The 25,583-nt window shown below is 36.9% G+C and overlaps 1 protein-coding gene across 1 annotated transcript in view; it reads left to right on the top strand.

Annotated features, from left to right (window-relative positions):
- The window catches only part of PIK3C2G (phosphatidylinositol-4-phosphate 3-kinase, catalytic subunit type 2 gamma), a gene marked incomplete at both ends in the record, with an annotated part of 92,031 nt that overhangs the window by 10,605 nt on the left and 55,843 nt on the right, over window positions 1–25,583 (top strand). The window contains 5 exons of the mRNA XM_010191395.1: window positions 4,964–5,159; window positions 8,216–8,338; window positions 14,275–14,406; window positions 21,283–21,397; window positions 23,171–23,301. Coding sequence (XP_010189697.1) covers window positions 4,964–5,159; window positions 8,216–8,338; window positions 14,275–14,406; window positions 21,283–21,397; window positions 23,171–23,301 — 697 coding nt within the window. The remainder of the gene's footprint in view (window positions 1–4,963; window positions 5,160–8,215; window positions 8,339–14,274; window positions 14,407–21,282; window positions 21,398–23,170; window positions 23,302–25,583) is intronic.

The raw sequence follows: 25,583 nt of genomic DNA, 5'->3' as shown, positions 1-25,583 counted from the left end.
AGGAGTCTTTTCCAACTGAATTGCTTGAGTTGCAGTCTTTTCAAGTGAATACAGAAATCAATACCTTGATAATGATACATTTAAAGAAGTTGTCATTACATTTAAGGATGTGAAGGTTCACTAATTGTGCTTGGGATTTGATAGTTGCTTCTAGATCTGATCAGAAAAATATCCACACAGAAAGTTTCCAAAAAAAAAAACAACAAAAAACAACAACCAAAAAAGGAGAAAGGGAGAAAAAATGGAAGGTGTTTTGAAGACTTCCCTGTATAAAATGGAATACTCCACTTTCTTCTTTTCCTTGCACAAAGCCATTATAATTTTGTTTTGGATAAATCACTTTTAATTTGGAATATGGAAAAATTTCAAGAGCTTTTTATTGATTGCATTTAATATCCATTTTCCTGCATTCTTTTCAAATCTGAGCATGACTCTTTACCTCTAACTTGTTTCTGTGTTACATCCTGATTTGTTGTTCTGAAAGCCAGGGGGGTTTTAACCAAGACCAATTTTTAAATTACTACTTTCCCCCCTGGTTCTCTAAAAAATTTAGACAGAAGTTACGAAGGCCATATATAGCATAGAGTAGCAGAGACATTTTTTATACCAGGCTAGCAGGAGATTTTTAAAGTTTCTTTCAAGGGATAATTCATAGGACTCTTTCACTAGTAGAAGTAAACAGTAAGGTTAGTGATTGGAAGTGACATCTGATCAGTATTTGTATTACAGCCTTTTCACATTTTGCCTTTTTCTTGTTATAAAAATGGTCTAATTAATGCTGCTTAGCACCTCATCTAAATCTTAAGGTTGGTTGGGTTTTTTTATTTTTTTGAGGTGGGGGAGCATGTGTGTATGACCTAAACTGTATTTATGATCTTGCTCTTTTTCTTCTTGCTGAAAATAAGTGAGAAATAACAATATCAGGCTCCTGTTCTCCAAAATATCTCTAAGGTGTCAAAAGGGTCTTGAGCCTTCCTTTCAAATTTTGTTCAACCAGATATTTGTCATATTTTACCCAGAGAAAACACGCATACAGGGTCAGAGAGGGCTTGTTTATTGTGTATTTAATTGACGTTATCTACTAGTCCAATAACAGCAAAGTACCTACTCTGTAGGAAGGCCTGGTACTAAAATCATGTGTGAATTATAATACTGGACTGTGAAGAAGAAAGTAAGTGGTTTTCTTTAAGGAATAAGCTAGTACGTTCCTTACTAAATCTTGAAGGCACTTGCAGGTATACTCATGAACACTTTCAGGGACGGTGTGGATTGTTCTGTTTCTTACCAAGGGTGAAATTTATTCCTTCAAATCTTGTGTACAAGGAACATGTATCAGAAATAAGTGTATCTGGCAGCTGCAGTTAAAGTTCGCTTCTCTTGGTTTCATTTCTGCAAGTCTCATTTCTTCTCACCTTCAGTGAGAAGGTGATGCCAAGTGATTTCATACCAGAAATAAATTACGAAGTTTGAGTTGTGAGATTATTAATCTTGATCACAATTCACTTTGCGATGTGGTGTGTTAATCGTCTCCGAGATACTGGCTATGCCTGGAAAGCCTTTCTGGAAAATAAACTCTGGCATAGCTGAACCTGTGAATCTGCTGTAGGAAGTCCATAGCCTGTGCTATGTAAATGAGTGAAACACCATAGTCCTTTCTCATCTAAGATTTATTAATCATAAAAGTCATAAAAAGCAGTAAAGTTCTCTGGCTTCATGAATGGGCGATATAATTTCAGCATACCAAATCCTGTTCAGCAACTCATAAAAATACAGTTAAAAGATGCTGACCAACTTTTGCGAGTAATGGACATTTATGGATGAGACAAGATGTTTGTCTCTAATTTAGTTAATTGCTACCAGGCTTAATGAGTGAAAAGGAGAGGGGGGAGGGTAGGGAAGGCTGACTGGCAAAGAAACCAAGAAACCATCACATTTTTAAACTGAGAGCTGACAAGAGTAAGAAAATTAATGTAGAAAAAAATCGTACAGCTGCAGATCAGGTCATACTTGGATGTTTTCTTACACCTGAGAAACAGTATTCCTGAGAAGATCTTCATGCTGGTTCTCCTAATAATTAGATGAGTAAGGCTGGAGATTCATTTGTCTCCCTTTGCTGGCAGCTGAACTGATTGCCCTATTGCTGTCTTCACCTCTCATATGCCATCATAGCAAGAGAGACAGCCTGTAGGCCCTGCCAGGCCGTGCTTCCAAACTTGCTCTGTTTCTGCAGTCAGGCACAGAGTCTGCAAGCCTATGGGTGAAAAGTGGAAATGTAAGAGAGAGAGAGAGAGAGGAAAAAGAAGAACATTTCCCAATTCCTTTCAGCAGGGAGTCTCACAGACGTTGCTTGGAACTAACTGAAGGCTTTTAACCTTGCCCCACCTAGCCACATAGATCTTGTAAGATGGGCAGGTCCCTGATACCCAGGAAACTTTTTTCATCTCACCACTGGCAGGTTAAAACACATTATAAATAATTGAGGCAAAATTTGTGATTTTTTTTCTCTTTTTTTTCCCCTCAGTTTTGGTGGGATTTTTGTCTGCTTTTTACGTATCTGGCATTCGGGTTTGTGACTCATGTAGATCATGAGAATCATTCTTTTCCAAACATGGCCAGTGGACAAGATAGCTTGGATATAGTGATAGGCAGCTTGCATCTTATTCACTTCCTTGCCTGACGTGTAATTTTCTATTGAGGAAAATATTTACCCTATTGTGTATGATACTCCTGACTTATTTTTCTTTTCCCCCCAAGACGTATTCCTTTCTTTCTGTGGCTTAGCTGAAATATAATACATTTCCTCTTGTTTCAAAATTCAAAACATTGCCTTACAGCCTAGAATATGGTTTGTATAAAAACTCCTGGTGGCCAAAGGGTACATTTCAAAATACAGCAGGAAGTTTACACAGACTCTGTCTTACATTTCACCTTCTTTTGGAGAAAATGTTGAGAAGGTTCCACCCAGCAACCATTGACTTCAGTAGGCCAGTTTGCATAAATAAAGGCTTTGCTATTACACTGCATCTACCTGTCTGCCACTTTGAACAGATTGGAGCCAGGGAGTCTTCTAAGTAGCTCTTTTTCCTTAATGTAAATAGTGTGGTACTTTTCAGATAAAGTAGAAAATACTTGTTCAGATAGTCCACTGATGTCCTCTTCTGGACCTCTTAAGAAGGCTTTATGTGTATTACTATAGGTAATTACTTGGAATGTCAAGAATTCAGTAGAAGTTAAAACATTTTAGTTTGGAAGGTAATGTTATTACACATCGAACAGAACTGGTTATGAGAATAAAATGGTATACTAAGGAAAAAAATAATTAGTGCAAAACATTTATTTAGAACAATTATGGTGAAGGATGATAAATGGAGAAAATGGTAAAGAGAATAAATAAAAAGATAATTAAAAACAAGTGCTAGACAGAGAAGCATGCACAAACAAAGAGTAAAAGGACTGAGTTTTCTTAACCTGTTAGTCCCTCAAATGATTCAGTTTTCAAATGTAGAAAATTATTACAGCACAACATGGTGGAGTATTCTAGCCAGTCCTTCATGAGTGCAATAATTTCCTGACAGTATTTCCAGTAATAAACCCGTCTGTATGTCAAACTATTTCAATTTTATGTATATCTCTATTGTTACATAGTTAAATTTGTCTATTATAAAACGAAGAGTGAAATAATTCCTTTGCATGATTTGCAGTGTATTTTGTGACTCAATAGTTCTGAGTATTTGCTAGTTTAGAGGCAAAAGGTATCAAAGAAGGAGAATAAAATTCCAGACCAAGGATGTGTTTTTTGGAGACATTTCTGTTAGGAAACTGAGAATGCTAAGTGCAGTGTATTGTGGTATCTGTGTCTGATGTTGGGCAGGGTTCCTGCACTTATCCCAGGTATAAAAAGCTAATACAAGCAAGTCTTAGGCTTCCTGTTCCTGGAATTTTATTTTTTTTTAAATAATCACTATTTGAAAGCTAATAGATGGCTGCTGAATACTGTAGCCAGACAAGTTTAGGAAGTATGTCAGGAATCTTCTTGATCATCTAGGAACCCATGTGTTAGAGACGGGGAAAAAAGGAGAATTTAGGGTACTTCTCTTAGAAGGCAAATCATCGCAATCTTAAAATGATACAGTGGACTCTGACACTCTCTCAAGCTGTCCCTTGCTGAGAAATGAGTGCTTGTACCAGCTCTCTTCACTCGATGGAGGCTGCCAGGTCTGGGGATTTTAGTTTACACTGGCAATCAGGCAATCTTTAGCTGCTCCAAAAACAGAGAGAGGGAAGATGGATAAAAGCCAGTAATTGCAGAAAAAGAGCACTGCAGAGTTGAAGCCAGAGGAAATAACATAAATAAAGGTGTGATATAAATGAGAGTATAGCTTGCATAGGTACATATAGATATGTATTTCAGTGTCCATCATTGTGTAATGTTATCACCAAACCCTGACCCTCTGAATGCTGACTATATCTGCTTGTGGCTGCTATACAGTATTTATTTTATGAATTGTTTACCTAGGGTTGCAACAGCTTTATAGGCTTAAAATTTAACCAGTGCCTTTTCTCCATTCTGCGGCTGCATTGACAGTTCCCTTGAACTAGTCAACTAGTTAGCTGCTGAAATTACAAAATACGTACATAAAATAAATCCTTCCAGCACAAAAATTAACAGACTAATATGGCATATCTGAGGCACACACTAACTTGTTGTAGTTTAAAATGCTTACTTTGAAAATGCCTCAATATGAAAGCACTGTAATGAAAGACTGTTAATGATACAGCAGAAATGAGCTAAGGCTGGTTTCAGAAGCACAGATGGCTAATTGGCTTCAGTTGGTAGGTTATGTCATTTTAATTAAGTTTTATTAGGAAGCATTTCAAAGCCATAACTGATGGTTTAAGATAAATATAGTTCTTCATAAATGACCTATTGCTAACCTTTATTTATTTCTCTCTCTCCTTTCAGCATTAATAGAGGCTGCTGTTGCTGAGCTCACCATGGCCATCTCTTGTCTCATCCATGTTTACAGCAATAGCTTTGATGCAAATTTCCAGCTTGCCAGCATACCTAAAAGCCCTTCATGTGCAAACATCAGCCTAGGTTCCCAGCTCAGCTTCACCGTTTATGCTGCCCATAACATCCCAGAAGCCTGGGTGAACAGGTAAGAGAGGATCCAGTTCACAATACAAGGTGTTGTGTCCTAGATTACAAATTTTTCACAGATATTAGCTTACCTCTGTTGCTTTGGTGATACTCCTATATTAATGTTAGAGACTGAGTAAGTGTGTGTATCTCCACTGTTTTTCTAGCATAAAGTGCATTTACTTCAGCCTGACTGACAAGGACACTTTGAGGCCCCATAGATAGATGGAGAATCAAGGGAATGGCCTAGTTGGTTGCTCTTGACCAGTGTGGAAGGTTAGTAACAGAAGCAATGTCAGAGCACTGGCCTTGATGTGTATGTGTGCAAATGCTGTGACCAAATTGCTCAGAAGGAAGAAGGAAAGGGTGTGTACTACATGCCCAGAGAGTTGGACTGGGACTTTGTGTGGCCTCTGCAGTACAAGTAACTGGAAGGGTTGAAGGCCAGCCTAGCAAGTTAAACAGAGGGTTGCTTTTGTTTAAACACAATCTGAATGAGGCTTTTTTGCTCTTGATGTATTCAAACGACATTACTTGGCTAAGTATGTGAATTGGCAATCCTCTTTATAGATGGTGATTAAAATAAGTATAATTTATAGGTCTAAGTATACCTACTACTATATCAGCATAGCATAGGAAGGAAAAAAGGGAGACAGCTTAAAAAGTTAATTGAAGTATTCTCTTCTACATTGTTTATTTGGTCAAATTAGTTGTCCCTTCAAATAGCAGTTTCCTATTCTGTTCAGAACTGATGTTTTCCTCTTACCACTCCAGCATGATCAAAAGACGACAGGTGACTACAGCCTGTTAGCATTATTTTTATGAGTCAAAATGCTGGTCTCCAAGTTTTTATTAATATTTTCCTCTTGTGCCAACTTTACCTTGAATTCCAAATGACTGATTAAAAAGCAGCAGGATCATTTGCATTAAACTGTGAGCAAGAGAGTGTACTATATACCATTAGCTGTAATTAGCAGTTTAATAAAAATCTGAGAGAATTTGCATTAATTAAGGTAATAAATACAGAACTATAATCACTGTTCTGATTTTGCAGATGGTTATACCATTCCCACTGTACTTCATGTTTTACCAGAAAAATGTGAAATTACATATGGCCTAGAGGCCACTGAAGACTTCCATGCTATGTTCAAGTGCACGAAAATGGGAATTTCTCTTTCTCCTTAATCTCCCTTTCCAGTCTTCCCAATATTCATATCTAGCATGGACTTCTTAACAGGAACTGCCGCTCTAACTCCTACTTTCCTCAAATATTTTTACTGACTTCATTAACATGCAGATTCCCCATTCTTATTTCTGCACTGCATGAGTTCATGTTGGCTATATTATAGCTCTTGTTTTCCGTTAACCAAAGGTCACATTTTATGATATTGCTGCTGTTTGTAACATGTTTTAAATATATATTCCTGCATATTTATATAATACATGTATTAAAAGTGTTACAATTTTTATATTCCTCACTGTCTGTCTCACATTCTTTTTCTTCTGTACATACCAGTATGAGATAAAATACTTTTAATCATTTGGGATAAGGGAGAGTGGATTGTCTTATGTTTTACAGAATCCCATTAGTGTCCTGTGAAATCCATCTCAAGTTCACTTTTGTGAATTTGCTTTTTGTTAATTCTTATCTTTATTATCTTAGCTTCTTATTCCAATCTTACTGTCCTCATTAGAATACATGTACAGATAGTATGACTTGCAGAATAATGTTGCAAAACTGGTTACCTTTCTTTACTGTATTTTCAGTCCTTCTTGTTTCTTTTATCAGTTTGTTGTTTTATCTCATTGAAAACCCAAGCAGATATGCCTTATTTGCTGCCAGTGGCATAAAGTTATTAGCTTCCTGTTTGGCTGCATTTGTTTCTACAGCCCCCAAAAATCAGATTCCTATCAACAGCTGGATGACTGAAGTGATCTTTGGCACAAAACTATAGACTTGTGCCTTTGAACTCACAGGGAGGTTACCTAGGCACAATGCTCTATGAAGACCCAAAATGGGTTGAAGTGCATGTGCTCTGAACAATGTTTCTGACTTCAGTCAGACTGAAGCATTGTGTAAGCATTAATCTTTCCGGGATTAGATTCTTATGATGTATTAGTCAAGGATATATCTTTATACTGTTTATCAATATTTCTGTTTAAACAGCAATGCTTAATAATTTTATTCCATTAAAACCTATGATTTCCTGCACTATCCTCCAACAGTTTGTAAAGTTTAGCCTCTAGAGGAAAGATGCCATATTTAAAAGCAGAACCATTTCCTAGTCTTGTCAGGTAAATTTTCCTTTTTTTGCATTCATACCTCATAGGTACTACAGATTCCAGGTTCTTTTCTTTGAATTGAAAAAAAAAAAGAAAGATTAAAAGAACGAGCATATATGCATTATAATAATTGCAATGATTATTTTAATGTTTCAGATTTGCTGTTCAGATTTGACTCTGTTTCCACTGTTCATCATTCCTGATAGAAAGTGGTCTAAAGCTGAGACCGGCAGGAAGACCAATGAAGAACATTAGTTGGTTATACACTATTTCTCTATTTTGACTAAAACTTTTAAGATTTCAGTAAGAAGAATATGAAAGCAACAGGTAGCCCCAGGCCTGAATTACACTGTGAAGCTAGTCTGTTAAGTATCGGAGGAATGCCTACAGAGAGAGCTTTAATGCTTCTGCTGTAATGAATGTATAGATTCCCTTAAGTACTAACCTGTTCATTGCAGACTGGGAAAAGAAAGTAAAAATAGATTTACTGTTGACTGAATTTGTATGATGAGCAAGTTGTAATACTTCAAAACTTGCATCCAAAATTCCCTTGACTGCAATAATGAAAAAAAATTAGTCCTAATGACAAAAACATGGAGCAGAATCTAGGTGTCTTAAGTACGTTTCTTGAACTCTGAATGTGGAAACAACAACTCAAAATAAGCACACTCCCCATTAATATGAGATTCATTATTATAATTCTTTTTGCATGTAAGGATGGATCTTCACAAGTTTCTGAATGGTGCTGGACATGGTACATTACAATTATTTTTTTTTTCTTTCCCTTTGTAGCTACAAAGTTTTCTCTTTTTCCTGTTCACTAACTTATGCTGGGAAGACAATATGTCAGGTGAAGATTTGCAAAAATATACCAGTTAAAAGATCCTTCTTTTTCCTGACTGATTGGAACGAGAAGTAAGTTTTCGCCTGTGTTTGATATATGTTTGTCTGACAGATTGTACATGTTGAATATTACATTCGCACATCTCTGCTATGGATCTTCTGAGCAAATTAAACTCCACAGAATTCAGAGACACTTTAGGAAATGGGAGTGAGAAAGGAGTGGGGTTAGCCAGAGGAAGAGAAATAGGACTGAGCTAAGTCTGGTCTGACAATGAGCTAAACTAAGCTGGTCTGTGAATAGCTTTAATTCACAGGGGGCATCCTGGAACTAAAAGGACATGCTACCAAAGGTTTTATTTCTTTACTCGTTTGAGGACTTCTGCCCTTTGGATTTACCTCTAATAGGTATGCAAACCAACTTGAGAACCTATTGTAACTTTACAGGTTTGGGTTTTTTTTTTAAGAAGGAGCAAGGCTGTTGAGGTTGTGGATTTTTGTTTTGTTTGCTGTAGATAATAACGATTTGCATCTTTTAAATGAGGACTTAGTTTGAGACTGCAATTTTAAAGTAATGGCTGCCAACTGCCTGTCACCTGCCTGTCTGCTTTGAGGAAAGTAACTCAATTGAAGAACAAAGCGCACACTCAAACAACATTCAGTTAAGGCAAGGGGATGAGAGTGTATTTGCAATAGATGGGAGAGAAGTATGCAAATTTTTTATGAGGGAGTGGAGCATCTCCCTTATGAGGAGTGCCTGAGGGAGCTGGGTCTCTTTAGCTTGGAGGAGACTGAGGGGTGACCTCATTCATGTTTATAAATTTGTAAAGGGCGAGTGTCAGAAGGAAGGAGCCAGGCTCTTCTCTCTGATGTCCAGTGATAGGACAAGGGGCAGTGGGAGCAAGCTGGAACATAGGAGGTTCCATGAGAACATAAGGAAAAATGTTTTTACTGTAAGGGTGACAGAGCACTGGACCAGGCTGCCCAGAGAGATTGTGGAGTCTCCTTCTCTGGAGACATTCAAAACCCGCCTGGACGCGTTCCTGTGTGAACTGGTCTAGGTGATCCTGCTCTGGCAGGGGGCTTGGACTAGATGATCTTTTGAGGTCCCTTCCAACTCCTAACATACTGTGATTCTGTGATTTGGAGTAATATTGTTTTCTTCCAGCTTCCTGAACATGACATGTTTATATTTACAATCTTTGAAATGTTTGGTATTTTACATCACTGTTTCCTGTATTCTAAATCTGAAAGCAGCTTAATTACATTGTAATTGAAAAAAAAAATCTACAAGTCATCTGTATCTACAAGTCATCTGAAAGTTGTTTTGTTTTGTTTTGTTTTTTTTAATTTACAGTTGATTACAGAGTGCAATTCCTAACTTCTGTTTGCCTTTACCTAAGATGCACAGCAGTGTGAAGCTGGTCAAATAGAAGACTTTATGTCAAACCTGTTGCATATCTATCTTAATGGAGATTTTGCGTAGCCTTCTTGCACAACACTCCTGAACAGACATAGAAAGCTTAGTATGTCTGCCCTATGGTTAGGAAACAAAGTGAGTGCACTTCTGCTCAGCATCCAAATTAATTCTTTTACAGTGTAACATCTGCCTTGGTGCCTCAGCTGAGTCCATAGAGTTTGAGTGTTGAACCCTCAGTCATTTGTATGATTAGAAAGTAACTGCTATCCTTGTGTTTAAAAAAAATTGGACCATTCTCATTTGTTCTGTAGGAATTTCCGCCATGTCCAAGTTTTGGTCAAGCACTATCTTGTGGTACATATGGGCAGATAAAATCAAATGTAGGGGAAGGAGGATTATATTGCTTGATTATGTTGTTTTTAATTTATTTTAAATATGAAATACTTGTCACAGTTCTGTAATGAGAAAATGGGGGTTTTGCTGTATGTGCTGCTAACTCTCTAAGAAAGAATAAACATACCCCACCAAAACAGAATAATCAGTATATTCAGAGTATTTTTAAATATACAGAGAGAAAGAACAACAGAGATGGTGTCACATTATCACTGAAGGTGCTGTGTGCCTAACTGGCATAATTTAATACATACCCAAGAACAGGCTGGTTTGTCTTAACTACAATAAATACAAGTACATAAGCAATGATTGATACTTTTTGCAAGAATTTAAGCTGGAATTTATTAAATATTAGAGTATTTTAATGAAGTATTACTGCAATTGTTTTTCCATATCATCAAGTGGCACCATTTCCTGTTGTATTAAATCTGGATCACTCAAAACTGTAACCAAGCAGTTTTTGTAAAGTTTGTTTCCTTGAGTTACAAAATATTCATTCTAACCCATATTCTATTTTCAGTTGATCACAGCCATTGAAAATGCATCTAGCAAAAGGTCACCAGGAAGAGCTTCTATTACATTAGGAAGTCAAATATTTTCTATACAGCTAGGGATCAATCAGGATGAAAAATAAACCTAGCTAATTCAAAATGAGTCCTGATCTTAGGTTAGGATTGACTTGAACAAGGCAAAAAATGGAGAGTAGTGTTTTAATGATTAGGAATTTAGGAAGAGAGTTTCTACCAAGGACAAGACTTGCTTTATTTGCCGATTTTCATGTATTTAATTTGTGTTTTCAAGTGCTTTAACCAGTTACTGTCTGAACTTTAATTTGATATGTTTTTGTGTTTAAACATGAGCTTCTGTTGAAGTCTTTTACACATTTAGTCTTTCCCAGAATGTTCTCAGAATAAATAGGAATCATTTGATACCTAAGGAGGTTGTCTTGTTCAGTTTTTCTTCTGATTGTCCTTTTTTAAGAGTATACTTTTTGCTTTGGAAGTTGTGTGCAATCTTTGAACAGTGTGATTGTCACCTTGGTGCAGAGTTCAGACAGTCTGATACCATGTAGCCCATACCATGCAAAATCCAAATTTTACCCCCTTATTTTCTCATCCATTTCATTTTTCAGTAACTGAGACCTCTTAATTATTTTCTTTCCTTTGTCTTAGCTGATCTCCTCTTTTTCCATCCTCCGTAATGTATGGTAAACCTACAGATATGAAATAAGGGATTAACATTAAGCCTACCATTCATCACCTCAGATACTTTCTTGGCATTGGGTTTCCCTCTTTTCCATATTTTGGCTTGTCTGTTTTGTTTATACACTCTTAGGGAAAAGCCTGGGTTTCCGCAGAGCTCTTCTGTGTTGAATGCTTTTATGATATTATGCCCTTGGCCTTTGAAACCAGCTGTATAACTTTATCTAACATCTGTGAATAGCACCTTGTCAGTGAGTAGCTTTTCTGTTCTTCTCAACTACTGTTGAAATTGTTCACCCACAGGGTGTCTTATTTCTGGCCGCTGTTCCATTTCCTCTTTCTTCTTTTTCATCCATTTGACTCAGTCTCATGCATTCAGAAAGGATAGTAAAAACTGGGTAAGTTCAGACACACATTAATCAAAGTTCTTTAAAGCATTACAGATATTCCACTTCTCTGTATATCACATGTCACTGGAAGGGAAATTTTGCTCTTCTTTAGCCCATATTTTAACTCCTGGGATGTCTTAACTCTTGTCAAAGTTTCCAGGTGTACCTATCCCAGTGCTATCTATCTATCTATCTATCTATCTATAGTGTCGTAGGGAACCTGTGGCAAGCATTTGTTTTCTGCGGTGAGGATGTTTTTCATTGCTTCAAGTTCATGAGAAGTGTTAACAAATGTCTGTATTAGAAAATACATGTCTTGATTTTTTATTTATTTATCACTTGAAAGCATTAACGATGCTTTAAAGTTAAGTGTAACTCTTTGTCAAACAGTTTAGTATAACATGGGGAAAGTTGTTGGTCTTCAAGTGAAAGAGACAGAACAAGCTATCAGTTTCAGTTTCCCAATAATTGTTTCTAATTATGAGTGAGGAAGAGAGCATGAGACAGGGAAAGCAGAGTTGAAAGCTATAGACAGGGATACATGGGAAGACACGTGAGGATTGCTTCTCAATTCTATTCATGTTAATTAGAAAGAGTGGGAAATTGCTGTCTTGCTTTGTTATTCAAAGAGTGAGAGATGCAAATTTGAATGATTTCCAAATGTTTAAGACTGATCATCTTAAATTTTGACACTAATGCTAATTTGGAGTACCCCAGAATGTCAGCTGAAAATCATTTCTTTTCAGTGGCTCCTCAGTGTATTCAAGGAAAATCTCCCAAAGCTAACAGAATTTTGACAAATTTTGAAACGGGAGGAAAATATTACGCTAGTTTTACCTTATACTATTACCTTGTCTTATATCTACTATCCATAATGCTTATGTTTGTCAGGCTATTACGCCATTTAAAAACAGATTTCTACATTTGCCTACTGCTTAAATATGACTGTAGACCTTTAAAAATGCTGAGTTACGTTGTTCTGCCAGTCTAGACTGAATATCTGAAAATTGAATGTCATCTGCATTATTTAAATTTATCTTATGTTTTCTTAATCTTGAGTTTATGCTGATCTTTTTGTTTTCTTAATACTTATGTTGTCAGTGTGGAATAATTCCTTTATATTGATTTTGTTTATACATAGAAATGTAATTGATTTCATTTTCCACTTAAGAAATTTAAGTTTGCACTGGTTATACACAAAAAAAACCTAGAAATGCTCCATCCACTATAAAGGTTCTCTTCAGGAAAAAGAAAATACAGATGTGCACATGTTTGGGTGTGCCAAATTTTTCCATACAGCATTGTCCTGGTTTTGCTAGGACTGAATTGTAGAATTCACTTGCTTCAGCCAGAGCTGTATTTTTGAGAAAGCAGTATTTGAGCTTTAATAAGCACAAGTTGATATTGGAGCTTTGGCCGGGATAGAATTGTTTTCCTTATGAAGCTGATAAGGTTGGGAAGTGCGAGCGCAGGGACTCTGGGATAGGTGACCCAGGACAGATGATCCAGGTGTGATCCAAGTTGACCAATAAAAATGTATTCTATCCCATAAACATCACACTCACTATAGATTGGGAGGTTTACAGGGGATGACCCCTTCCTGCTTCTTCTTCTATCTCTCCCTTTTGTGATGGAGGCCCACATCAGTTCCTGAGGCTTACCCCTCCCGTCACATTGTTGGCGTACGGCCAGTGGCTGCTGTTAGTGACCTGAGTATTAGCTTACTATGTTATCATTGTTTCTATTCTTGTTACAATTGATTGGCATTACTATTATTTAATTTTGGGTTGTTTTAATTATTAAATAGTCTTTATCTCAACTGCTGAGTTCTTTAGTTTTACTCTCCCGATTCTCTCTTTCCTCCCACCAGGGAGTGGCAGGGGATGTTGAGAAAGCGAACTGTGTGTGTTTAAATGTTTGCCGAGTCAAACCACTGCAAGCATGAATGTATCTTATTTATTAGACCTGTTCTCAGTTATTATTTTAAATCAACTCATATAAACTACATAAACAAATTGAATGACCAACCAGGTCGCTAATGGTCAATACAAAGTTGAGATGAATATTGATAGGTCTGAATTTTCTCACTAAAAATGTGAAGCACTCATTGCTGCTAACATAAAATCTGACTTTATATTGTCATTCAGAAATGCCACACCACCAAAGCACATCTGAACAAGAAAATTATTATCATACTCTACTCACAAGCAGCTCTTAGTTTCTAAAGTAGTTTTTTTCTCTGAAGGCACAAGACAGCAAATAACTATTGGTTTACAGATCACTCTTAAGGGATGCTTATTCTGAAACAGCCCTTTATTGATAAGGTAATTCTAAAGCAAAAGTTTAACTAAACTGTTCCTGCCTTTGTCAGCTGTAGTGGTTACCACTGAAGTGAATGAGTTTCTATATGCCTCTTCTCAAGTACTATGACCTAAGTTAATGGTTGGCAGTACTTACCCATGTTTGCATTTTCCTTCAGAGTGCAACTTTTGTAATTTATACTTTGATATATATGTTGAGGTCTCTAGAAAAATGTAGGAAGAACTCACCTGTGGTAACAATGCTTTTTTTAAACTTTTATTTTTCTGTTTTCTGATTTTCTTTTAGAATCAACTTTCCTCTACGGATAAAGGCCCTTCCGAGGGAAACTATGCTGACAATAAAACTACTTGGAGTAAACAGTGCTTCTAAAAATACAGAAGTGCTTGCTTGGACATGCTCCCCATTGTATCCAAAAGAGTGAGTTCAGTTTTGTATTACAGTTTAAGAAAAGACCATTCTTGAATAGTATTGCACTCATCTTGGGAGAAATATAAAAAGGCAGAAATACTCACTTCAGAACTTCGCTGTAATAAAACTGAGACAGTCACTTACAGTAAACTGCTCTTGATGTACCAGTAAGAGTCCCATCCATAAGCTTTTCTTTCTTTTCAATACATTGTTTTTGAACTTGGCTTATATAACTGGTTAACACTTACAATAAAGTTCCCTATGCCTGTCGAAAGGCCTTGCTGTACCCTTTCCTGTAGCTTTGCAAAATCCTTCTCAATATAGCCTCTTGTTCACAATGGTTGAGTTTTCTGTTCTCACGCCTATTCATTCTGCTCAGAGTGGGGCAGTTAGCGATGACCACAATGAGCACCTTTCCCTCTGAACACCACTTTAGATTTCTTCCCTTTTTTAACCCCTTCTTTCTACATAGCACACAGTGTAACAGTGGTTTTAAGATGCTTGTTGCCTTCAATGTCTCTGCAGCGGTTCATAAACAGAGAACTAAAGTAAATTTTCTGCAGTACCCTAAATATATTTTAGTAGCACTGAAACATCTGAATTTAGATTAAGACTTTACAATCACACTTAATTTTTATTTAGACTCCATAGCCCTGCATGCCGTCTGGGCAATAGATTGATGTGTTCAAGCCCCACAAGTTTCTGTATTAGCATCCATATCTAAGCTATTTCCTTATCTTAAGACATCTTCATCTACTTCTGTATATAGTGACAATCACCATTTAAAACAAAGCAAAACCAAAAAATCTGATTACATGTTTGAATTTGCTATATTTGGAAGACCTTGGGTTCCACTGAACTTTTAATCTGAGAGGCTTAAAACACTAAAAAGTAGGTTGGAATGGGACAGAGGCTTTTCAGAAGTAAGTTCAAGATTTTTCAGAAAATGAGAGCATTCTTCTGTCAGTAATCGGAGCACCTAGCTTGAAGGAAGGAAGAAATATGAATCAAATCTCTGCTCTAAGGATTGCTTGGGCTTTTTATTCAGTTACTTCATTAAGTTAGTCTGAAGAAGAATACATCACTCACTCTTACATTGTATGTGTCTTTTTAAACAAAACATGCATTATGTTTGAGTATTTCTACCACCCTAATGCTTGGGGTGAAATAGGTAAAGAGAATATCTTGGCTGAGAATTTAACTTAAGATGAAGTGTTAAGATGTCCTCATCCCCAGCAAGCTGATAGGTGCTGAGTACATGCAAAAGCAGAGCATTAGGCATAACTTAATTGGGCAGTGCTTTGGTGGTAAATGGGATATGTGAGAATCCTGTTCTTGAGGACCTGTGTTGTACTAGAGGTTTTCTTTTTTTTCAGTATCCAAGTCCCAAAGGAATGTTTTTTGGAAAATCTGAAAGCCCTCAGCTTCCTGTGATTTATAATTTTTTTAATGTGTGCCATCGGAGCAAGCATGATGATTTTCATTAGGTAGATCTCCAAGTCACCCAGACAGTTTCGAAAATTTTACTCAAAATTGACTCTATTCTTCGATGGTACACACAGTCAGCACAATGAAGAGGATAGAGGGTCACTTTCCTTTAATCTGCTCTATAACTGGAGAGATCATTGCTGAAATGACCCTCCAAAGCAGAAATAAAAATTGAGTTGTTGGTTGTTGCACTTTCTCAAAATAAAACTTTTTTCAGAGGTGAATTTGAGTTCTAAAAAAATTCTTAACATTAGCATATCTAGGATTGAATTTACAGGGGAAAGGACAGGAATAAGCTCTTTGAATAAGTCAGTAGCCCCAAGGTTTTTGTCTGGGTCATCAAACATCCATGTTTGAATCCTTGTCCCAGTTGGTCACTGAGTCATTCTTCTCAGGGTCAGCAAAGATAAGGGCACACAGTGGCCTCTTTTTCTTTATTCAGATGCTTGTCAAAAAAAAGATTGTATCTTTTTGTTAAACATTGGAAAATTAAAAAAGAAAGTTACACATTTTAAAAATAAAGTTCCTCATTTCTGTTCCATTATATCTTAGTCTGATTAAAAACACAGGAATTCTCTTCAAGCTGGTTGTGGCTTATGTTAGAAAGAGAAGGAAAAAAGCATTATCAGTTTTGGTTTATTCTCAGATGTCTTGATCTTTGAGTGACCTAAGATAAAAAGCCACTTTATTCTAAAAGACTTTGAATTTACTTCTTTCTGTAAATTTGATATCTGTTTTCTCTTTGAAAATTGTTATTGTTATTGTATTGTCTCTTCTCTCCTTCATAGTTTAATTCTTTCTTTAGTTCGAACTGAAGATTATGAAAAATTGAACTTACTTTAACATATAAAATATATAAATTCCTTTCATCTGTTTCAAGAATTGTGAAGTTTCTCATGGTTTTGGGCAAAACTCATCAAAGTCCCTAGCCAGACTGTAATTGTTTTCTGAGATTTTAACACCCCAGTTCTCTCTAAAATATAAATAGAAATATACTTGTAGATTTATTTGTTAACTTTATGTTTTAGGGCAAAAATTAGGAAAGAATCATGAACATAACTGCATTTTTTTGTTTAAACTCGAATAAATTAGAATCATAGAATGGTTTGGGTTGGAAGGGACCTTAAAGATAATTTAGTCCAACCCCCATGCCATGTGCAGGGACACCTCCCACCAGAGCAGGTTGCCCAAAGCCCTGTCCAACCTGGCCTTGAACACTTCCAGGGAGGGGGCATCCACAACTTCCCTGGGCAACCTGTGCCAGTGTCTCATCACCCTCACAGTGAAGAATTTCTTCCTATTACCTAGTCTAAATCTACCCTCTTCCAGTTTAAAACCATTCCCCCTCATTCTATTGCTCCCTGCCGTTGTAAAAAGTCCATCCCCAGCTTTCCTGTAGGACCCCTTCAGGAACTGGAAGACTGCAATGAAGTCCCCCTGGAGCCTTCTCTTCTCCAGGCTGAACAGCCCAACTCTCTCAGCTTGTTCTTGTAGGAGAGGTTCTCCAGCCCTCTGATTATCTTTGTGGCCCTCCTCTGGACCCACTCCAACAGTTCGATGTCCTTCTTATATTGGGGGCCCCAGAACTGGACGCAGTACTCCAGGTGGGGTCTCAGTAGAGCAGAGTAGAGGGGCAGAATCACCTCCCTCACCCTGCTGGCCACAATTCCTTTGATTTGTATTTTTTTAAATTTGTGTTTGCTGTATTCGGCACCTTCAAATTTCTGGAAGTTATTTAGGCTAGAAAGTCTGAGGATGGAAGATGTGGTCCTTAAAAATGTCTGTGGGACATTTAGCATTACCTTGAAGTTGAAATTAGAATTTTCGAGAATGCTGTATTTATTTATTTTATTTCATTCTGATGCAAAATTAAGAATACTTGAACCATAAGATATGGGGCTTCTATAGCTTAGCAGCTTTGAATTTCCTTTAAATTTAACCTCAAGTCTGAATTTCTGAGGCTTTTATTGTCAGATCTGGGTATAATTGTGTTATTTTTTTCACTGTCTTTTGCCTTAATTTTCCTGGTATATACAGTCTAAACAGTAACTCTAATGTTATACATATTTAGGGATGTGTAATAATGATTTTAGCTGTCAACTTGTCCAGTAGGTGAGCCTTCACATCCACATTTCTCATCTTTATCAGGTAATTGACTTTAGATAGTGACCCTAAATCAATGCCAGTAAGTGCTCTGATGGTGCATCTGTATCAAGGAGTCTTATTAGATGCAAGAAGTAGTTCAAAAAGTACTTGCTAGCCCATACGTTAAGTTTCCATTCCTTCGCATATGGAAAAGTGTGTTCATCTCCTGGACTGAATAGTTTAGCAATCCATAGCTATTTAAAAAACCAGAAATCTGTCGTTTGGGGCAATTTAGGAGTTATAATGTCCCCCACGGTGCCCATTGCTCTGACTTCACTGATTATAACAACACAACCTATTTTGAACTGGTGTTTCCAAATCAGAGAGAGCAAGCAACAGAATTTTCCTCTTGCTGGGTGTGGTGAGGGAAGTCACCCATGTGACTTCAGGACACAAGGTTGATTTTGTTAAGTTGGAGTAACTTGAGTTGTCCTTAAATGGCAGCGTCCTCTTCTGCTGTAATAAGATGGGAGGTTTATTTTAGCTCCAGTAATAAACAGGAGCTGGGAATCTGTGTAATTCCAGGGGTTTCCATTTGCCCTGGTTTTGCATGAGCACATAAATAGATAAATGGTGGTCAGCACAGAGCAGCACTTGTTTATTCACCTCCTGATGTGCTTGATGCTGAAGTTGCTACATGAAAGCCATTGTCTATGGCTGTGATCATTATACAGTCTTTATAAAGGTCAGTATCACTACTCTCACCTTACAGATGGAAAAACTGGCAGGAAGAACAGGGCATGACCTGCCTGAGCTCATCAGCAGGAGCAGGTAACAGCAAGAGGACTGTCCATTCAGTAAAGGTTGTGGTTATCACACTGGCTTCTTCCTTTTCTGAACTGATCTTGCGCACTCTCCTGCTTCTTTTCCTTTTTCTAAAAATAATGATGCATTATTTTACTGTTTCATTCACCTACATGGCCCCTCTTACAGTTTCATTTGCATATCTAAAAGCAGACTTGATCCTCAAGAATGTTAGCTGTGTAGTGCATACAGTGCCCCAAAGGTTGCTAGGCAAAGCTTTGCCTCAGAATATAGACTCTAATTCACATCTGTCACCTCTTCCCATCTTTTTAAAAATGCCTCCTGTAAGAATAGCCTTAGTCCGAAGAATGACTTACTGATGGAAGATACATAAGTTCCTCACTTATTTGTAAATGCATAAATTAGGCAACTCTATATACAAGGCATAAATATGTCTAGTTTTAAAAACTAATTCCTTTTTTTCACAAGGAGATATTATCTCCATACTATCAAAGTGGTTTAATGTCTTTGATTTTACTCACAGTTGTCTGCTTTAACATGTGAAGCCTTCTCTGTCCAGGAAAAATACATTGCTTTCCTTGCTGTTTCTCCAATTGAGAACTCTGAGAAGCCCACCTGCCAATTCTTCCTTACCTTCTTGAACAGTCTTTAGCTACATCTGCACAGGGTGCAAATGAGTTGAAATCATGAGCTCAGGAAATGTCTCAAGCACACCTACAGTGTCTGTGAGGTCTGTGGTACTTCTTGTACTTGCCTCTACAGGGTTTCCAGGAAAAAAATCCACTGTATGAATTCTTTTATAAAGCATCCTATGGTTTTAAAGCACAATATGAAAGTGATTAACAATAATGAGAGCTGGAAAGAATAATTTAGTCTTCGTGTTCATTCAGTTCTCAGCTACTCCTCTTCATTCTAACAAAAGTGCTAATTAGTTCAAATTATCCTGTAAAACCCTGTCAACAAAGGAGTGGTTGAAGAGATGAGACCCATTTATGAAAGGTCATCCAAGTACACATCACTTACAAACTTCGAACCTCCATTGATCACTTCCACATTCACATCAGTGACCTAAATGTGAAAGACTTCCTATCATGCAACTGGTTGCCCCCAGGTGTTATCTTGTTCACATTATAGCTCCTTTTTCTGCCTCCATTCCCTTGCAAATAAACCTGCAGCTGCAAAAGAAACTTCAGAAAATGGTTTTGCCTTTAATCGTTCTGATCTGTTCTTTCACAGTAAAATAGAATGCTTGCACAAACAACATGAATAGCTTGAGAAGTGAAAAAGAAAAATTAGCCCTGAATTATGTTCACACTGAGAATTAACTTATAAATATTACTTTGCGGGAGTTTCTTATTTCTTCTTCATTTTATTTCAGTTTGCAATTCAACGAGTACTTTCTTACAGCAATGTTGCAAACTCATGCTGGATCAAAAAGTCTATCTGGATTCTCTTGTACTTCTAACATCTCAGGTAAAAGCTGTGCACTCAAAACCCATCTACCTGGCCGGTTTATTCTGGCTATGCTGGTTATCATACAACAAACAGAAGAGAATCTAGTTCACAGTCTCAGTTGTATTGACTGAGCAGTGCTTGGAATGATTGTAATAAAAATTATCTGTCAGCAAAAGAAGATATATTTAATCAAATTTCTGACCTCACTAACCATGAAGATATTAACAAATTAAAGGGTAAATCTAGCATACAATATCTTCCTTTATTTGGCTACTGCATTCTTAATTCGAGTGGATTGATTATGATTAGCATTTACACCTGAACTTTCTGGGTTTTTTCAAGTTCTCTAGACTAGATTGTGTGGACCTGCCAAATCACGCTGTTTTTCTTATCTATAGACCATTTGCATGCCTGTTTCTGATAAGACTTGTACATCTGTTCAGACTAGTACTTCAGACCATAATCTTTCATCTGTCCAAAACCAATATGCAGCACATGTGGTACAAACTGTCCCACTCAAACTCCTTCCAGCTCTTTGAAGACTGGTATCACACTTATGCCTCCCTCCTTCATGGTTGCAGTAGAGTGCCATGAGTTTCTTCTTTTTGTGGAACAAGCTTATACTACCTCTCACCTCATATAGTGTGACACTTCCCTGTCTCTGACATACTTGTCCTCAAAATTAAATCTTGAGATCAAAATACGTGGTTATCCTTATTGTAAACCTAGTTTAAATGGCAACCACTGTCCCAACAGGAAGTCAATGGTGAAGTGCAGAGGTGACCTAGAAAGTCTTGGCAGTGTGATTTGTGTCATGATTCCTGCAGCTGCATAGATACCATTAGAGCACTGAGGCCATCAGTGTACAGCTTCTACTGGTCTAGGCCAGATTTGTTCTAGCCGCATAAAGATAAAAGGTTTGTTCTCCTTTTGCTTATCTTTTTAGCTATCCAGTTCCATGTTCTTTGGTGCAATTGCAATAAACCCTGTCCGCCAGTACCAATGCAGTATTTCTCTCTGTGTGTATTGCAGGCAGCTGATTCATGGGACTGTGCTGCTTAGCATGACGCTGTACAGTACACTTAGGACAACGATGATTACCCCAGGTATCTGCAGGACTGATACACCAACCTCAGTAATACTGCAGGTAAGAAAGCAGAACGAAAGAGTTGTTTTCCAACAAAGTGCAAGAGACTTGTGGGATTGTTCCCACAGCTCATCAAGACCACACAAATTGAAAATGCTACTTCTGTTATAGCTGCTCAAAGACAGCATGTTAGTCTTAATGGATGGAAGTCTGTAATTCTGCACAGTGGCAAGTATCTGTGATACTTTCCATATCAAATACCAACCACCTCTGAAGGCTAGAGAAGGTTTTTGTAGGGTAATTTTTGCTGTTATAATTTTGGTTCCAAAAATACTTGTGATACAAATTAATGACTTGGTACCTGACTTACAGCTGCCTTTTCAAATCTGAACTTTTGTTCTGAGTACTATTGAATTGTATGCCATTATAAATGTGGCATACAGCTTGCAATTAGACTGAGTACCACAAAGGATTTGTAAAGGAAGTAGCTACAAGCAAATTGTCAATAAGCATCAGTATAGCTTTCCCTCAATGACTACTTGCTGAGCACCCACTTGTTCTGGGCACAATGGTGCTCCCAGTATTGAAAATGCATTAGGTCTGCATGGTAGTTTTGTCACCTTTCCAGGTTAAATTAGCAACAGGTTACTTCAAGGGCAAAGTCAATTGTTTTCTATATTAAAAAGCTGAATGACTATTAGTAAATGACCTGTAAAAACAGATAATACAGATAAATTAAGCTAGTTTAAAAATGCGCTATTTTTAATAGAAAAGCAAATGAGAACTTTCTAGTCTGAGGAGTTCAGTCAAAGACAATGCCTTAAAATAGCACACCCTATTAATAATAAAGGGAAGTTGAGACAGTAAATGGCTATTAATTTGTAATATCTCTCTGCTGAAAGAAATGGAACAGGAGGATCTCTCATTTCCACCCCCTCCTTCATTTTCAGTTGTTCCTCTGCATGTGACAGTATCACAATTTATGAATATGCTGGAAATGTCATAAAGACAGCTTTTCTGATGTGACAAACAAAGCACTTACATTTTGTAGAAAATAATTTTGTTAGCCTTCAGAAGTGATACATATCAAATACATCTATTAAAAAAATAGATATAGAGTTTATGATGTATGTTAATAAACCAAAAAGAGATGTACAAACTGAACTGAATTTTGAAGACCAACCTGAATTTTCAGCTGAGTCTGTACTCAGATTATGAAGCGTTTTAAACTTCATAATTTTGGTTGAGTGTATTATTTCTCTGTATCTTAAAAACATTATCCTGAATTTCTGACACCCATGCATAAGTGTAAAGAATGAAAAATTAGATGCTGTACAATATATATGAAATTGAACATCCAGAAGTGAAATCAAGAATCTGATTTCCATCTCTTATACTGGCAAACTACACATCAAAATCATCCCTAATTTTCAGAAAAAAACTCAAACAAACAAGCAAACAAAAACCAACTAAACCCCTTACAATAATGTAAGAACCATATCATTAAAAACCATGAAAGGAGGAAAACAGAAATAGTTACTTCAGCTTTGAGTCCATGCAGTTCTAACAAAACTGTACACTGGATGAAATTCTCCCAGGAAAGTCAGTGACAAAGCTCCCACTGATCTTCATGGGCTGAGTTTATCACCAACATATTTAAGTAAGATATTACATACAGTAAACATCCTCAAAGAATTATCTCCTTTTCTTTCTCTTGTATTTTGTATGCTTCTTGTACAAATCCAAGATAACATTTATTGACAGTTGTGTCTGAGAATATGGATTGCTAAAGGACTTCTGTCTTTTCTTGTTGGTTTTTTTTTTGTGATAAAGATTGACTTTCCAGAAACTAATTTGAAGTTCATTAAACCTGAACCTGAAGAAAGAAAAGATGATCTTGAAGAACCAGCTGAAGACTGCCAGAAGCGTATTACAAGACTTTCGCAGACACACTCTCTCTTGCTGTAAGTTGTACCCAGCTAGCCCTGCTGATTCTTAGCTTGCTGTGCTTATCCTATTGATCACAATTAAATGTATCCAATTCTTAAAAAAAAATTTCCACTGAAGAAGCCTAGCCCAATTGATTTGAGAAGTAACACCACTAACTGAGAGAACAGGTCACAGCAAAGCCTAAATAAGCCCCTGGAGGTGGCAATGTATTTTACCAGTTTAGAAAAGGATTGTTTTTCCCTTCCTATTACTGTATCATCTTTTGTCTCTGAAGTGAGAAACTGTTTTTTGATTCAAATCATAAGATTTTCAGATAATGCAGTAGGTCTACATCAGTATTAGCAAGAAAACTTTTGGATTCTATGAAAGTTAGCCTCCTGTAGTAAAATTACACTTACATTTCAACTATGGTAGTTAAATGGCATATAATCATTAAAACAGTCTGTGTCAAGTTATAAACAAGGAAAAAAGTACAGAAAGTTTGGCTTTCACAGAAGGGGGATAAAGACAAAGTGAAAGAAAAACACACTGTATACCGGGACAGATTATTAGGGTCAGCTATATGTATGTTACAATATCAATTAGGATTATGTACTATGCAAAATAATTTTAGATATAATCAGTGGCATTGGGAGCACAGATGCTTACACAGAGCCATTATACCAATCACAGTGTGATTAATTGTGTGAATTAATCCTCCATCAAAGGCTAAAAGATGCACTAGTTGTACAATAACTAAATAACTTAAAGCCAGTGATGTCCTCTCAGTGTGTCATGACAGATCTGTTAAGAAGACTTTTTTGTGCTGATTTTTATGTTAGTTTTTTAAGGGTTTTAAATTCAATTTCTTTAAAAATTATAAGAGACAAACTTGAGGGTATATTTGAAGTTTACTTTAACTTTTAAAAATACAGGATTAAATGTAAGATTATTTTTATTAATCATGAGATCGGCAATTTGTTTGGTTTGGTTTTTAATTTTCTTGTTAAGCATGAATGGGAATTCAGTATTTTATTGTGAATAGCCACTGTGCCAGAGCACTGACAGTTTGCCAGCAAAATTTCCACCTGCACAAGGTTCTCCAGAAGTGATCTGGGAAAATTTCAGCCAATGTATCTGACCTCTATTCCTGGTAAAATGGTGAGTTCTCTAAGGAATAAGATCAGTAAGCATTTACCTAAGTACATAGTAATTTGTCAGGAAAGAGCCGGTGTGGCTTCTGTGAATAGAAACCCCACCTCACCGAGTTGTTGCTGTCCTAGAAGTTTGTCAATGCGTGTGTGGATTTGGTGGATGTTCAAAAAACTTTACTGAGGTTACACATCATATTGTTAAAGAAACGAAGGTGTTATGGGTTTAGAAGAAAACTGGTTAATGGCAAAGATAGGATGTTTAATGGTGCCTTTTCAGAATCACCAGTACGGTCTTTCAGTCCTCATAGCTGAAACCAGTTTTATTCGCTATCTTCACTGATGAAATGGAGAAGGAAGGGGGCAGGGAAATCTCCAGGTTTGCAGATGGTACTAAGCTCTGCCAGATTGTCAAACACTATGCCATAGAGGGGGGATCCAGAAGGATCTTACAAAACTGAGCATTAGCATGGAAAATTACCTTCAGTGTGGATAAATTTATGTGCATATATTTAAAGAAAAAATATCTAAGCATCTATACGTGACACTGAACTTGGAACTGGCAGTTACAATGCAGAAAATACATCTTGACATTATTGCTGATATTTCACTGAACCCATGAGTACAATGTGCAGCAGCAGCCAGAAGTCCCAACAAAATATTGGGCATTGTCAGGAAGGGTGTAGAGAAGAAGCCAGTGTGTGCAATTTCACTGCTGTCTAAAACCTTGATGTGCTGTGTTTTGAGTGTGCTGCATAGTTCCTGTCTCCAGAACTCAGAAAGTACACAGTAGATCTGGAAAATGTACAAAGAAGAGCAACTAAAATTATTGAAGGGATTAAGCAGCTGCTTGTTCAAGAGAAGCTAAAAAGGCTGAGCATCCTTAGTTTGGAGAGGACACCACAAGAGGATGTGTGTGTTTGTATGATTAACTTTTATAAAATCACGATGGTGGTGGTCAAGGTGGATACATCATCAGATCCCATAACATTCAATGAAACAAGTAGGAGATCAATTGTCAACAAGTGGAAGAAAGTACTTCCTAAGACAGTCAGCAGTGAACTTTTAAAACCTGCTGTCAAAAAGCTCTGAGGATAGACAACATCATCAGAGTCATGAAGGCTATACATAAGTTCATAGATAACAGGTTCATAAATAGGTATTAC

The sequence above is a fragment of the Mesitornis unicolor genome, unplaced genomic scaffold, assembly GCF_000695765.1.
Source record: "Mesitornis unicolor isolate BGI_N332 unplaced genomic scaffold, ASM69576v1 scaffold15299, whole genome shotgun sequence".
NCBI classification, from domain to species: domain Eukaryota; kingdom Metazoa; phylum Chordata; class Aves; order Mesitornithiformes; family Mesitornithidae; genus Mesitornis; species Mesitornis unicolor.
This window is presented reverse-complemented; position numbering and strand designations above follow the sequence as displayed.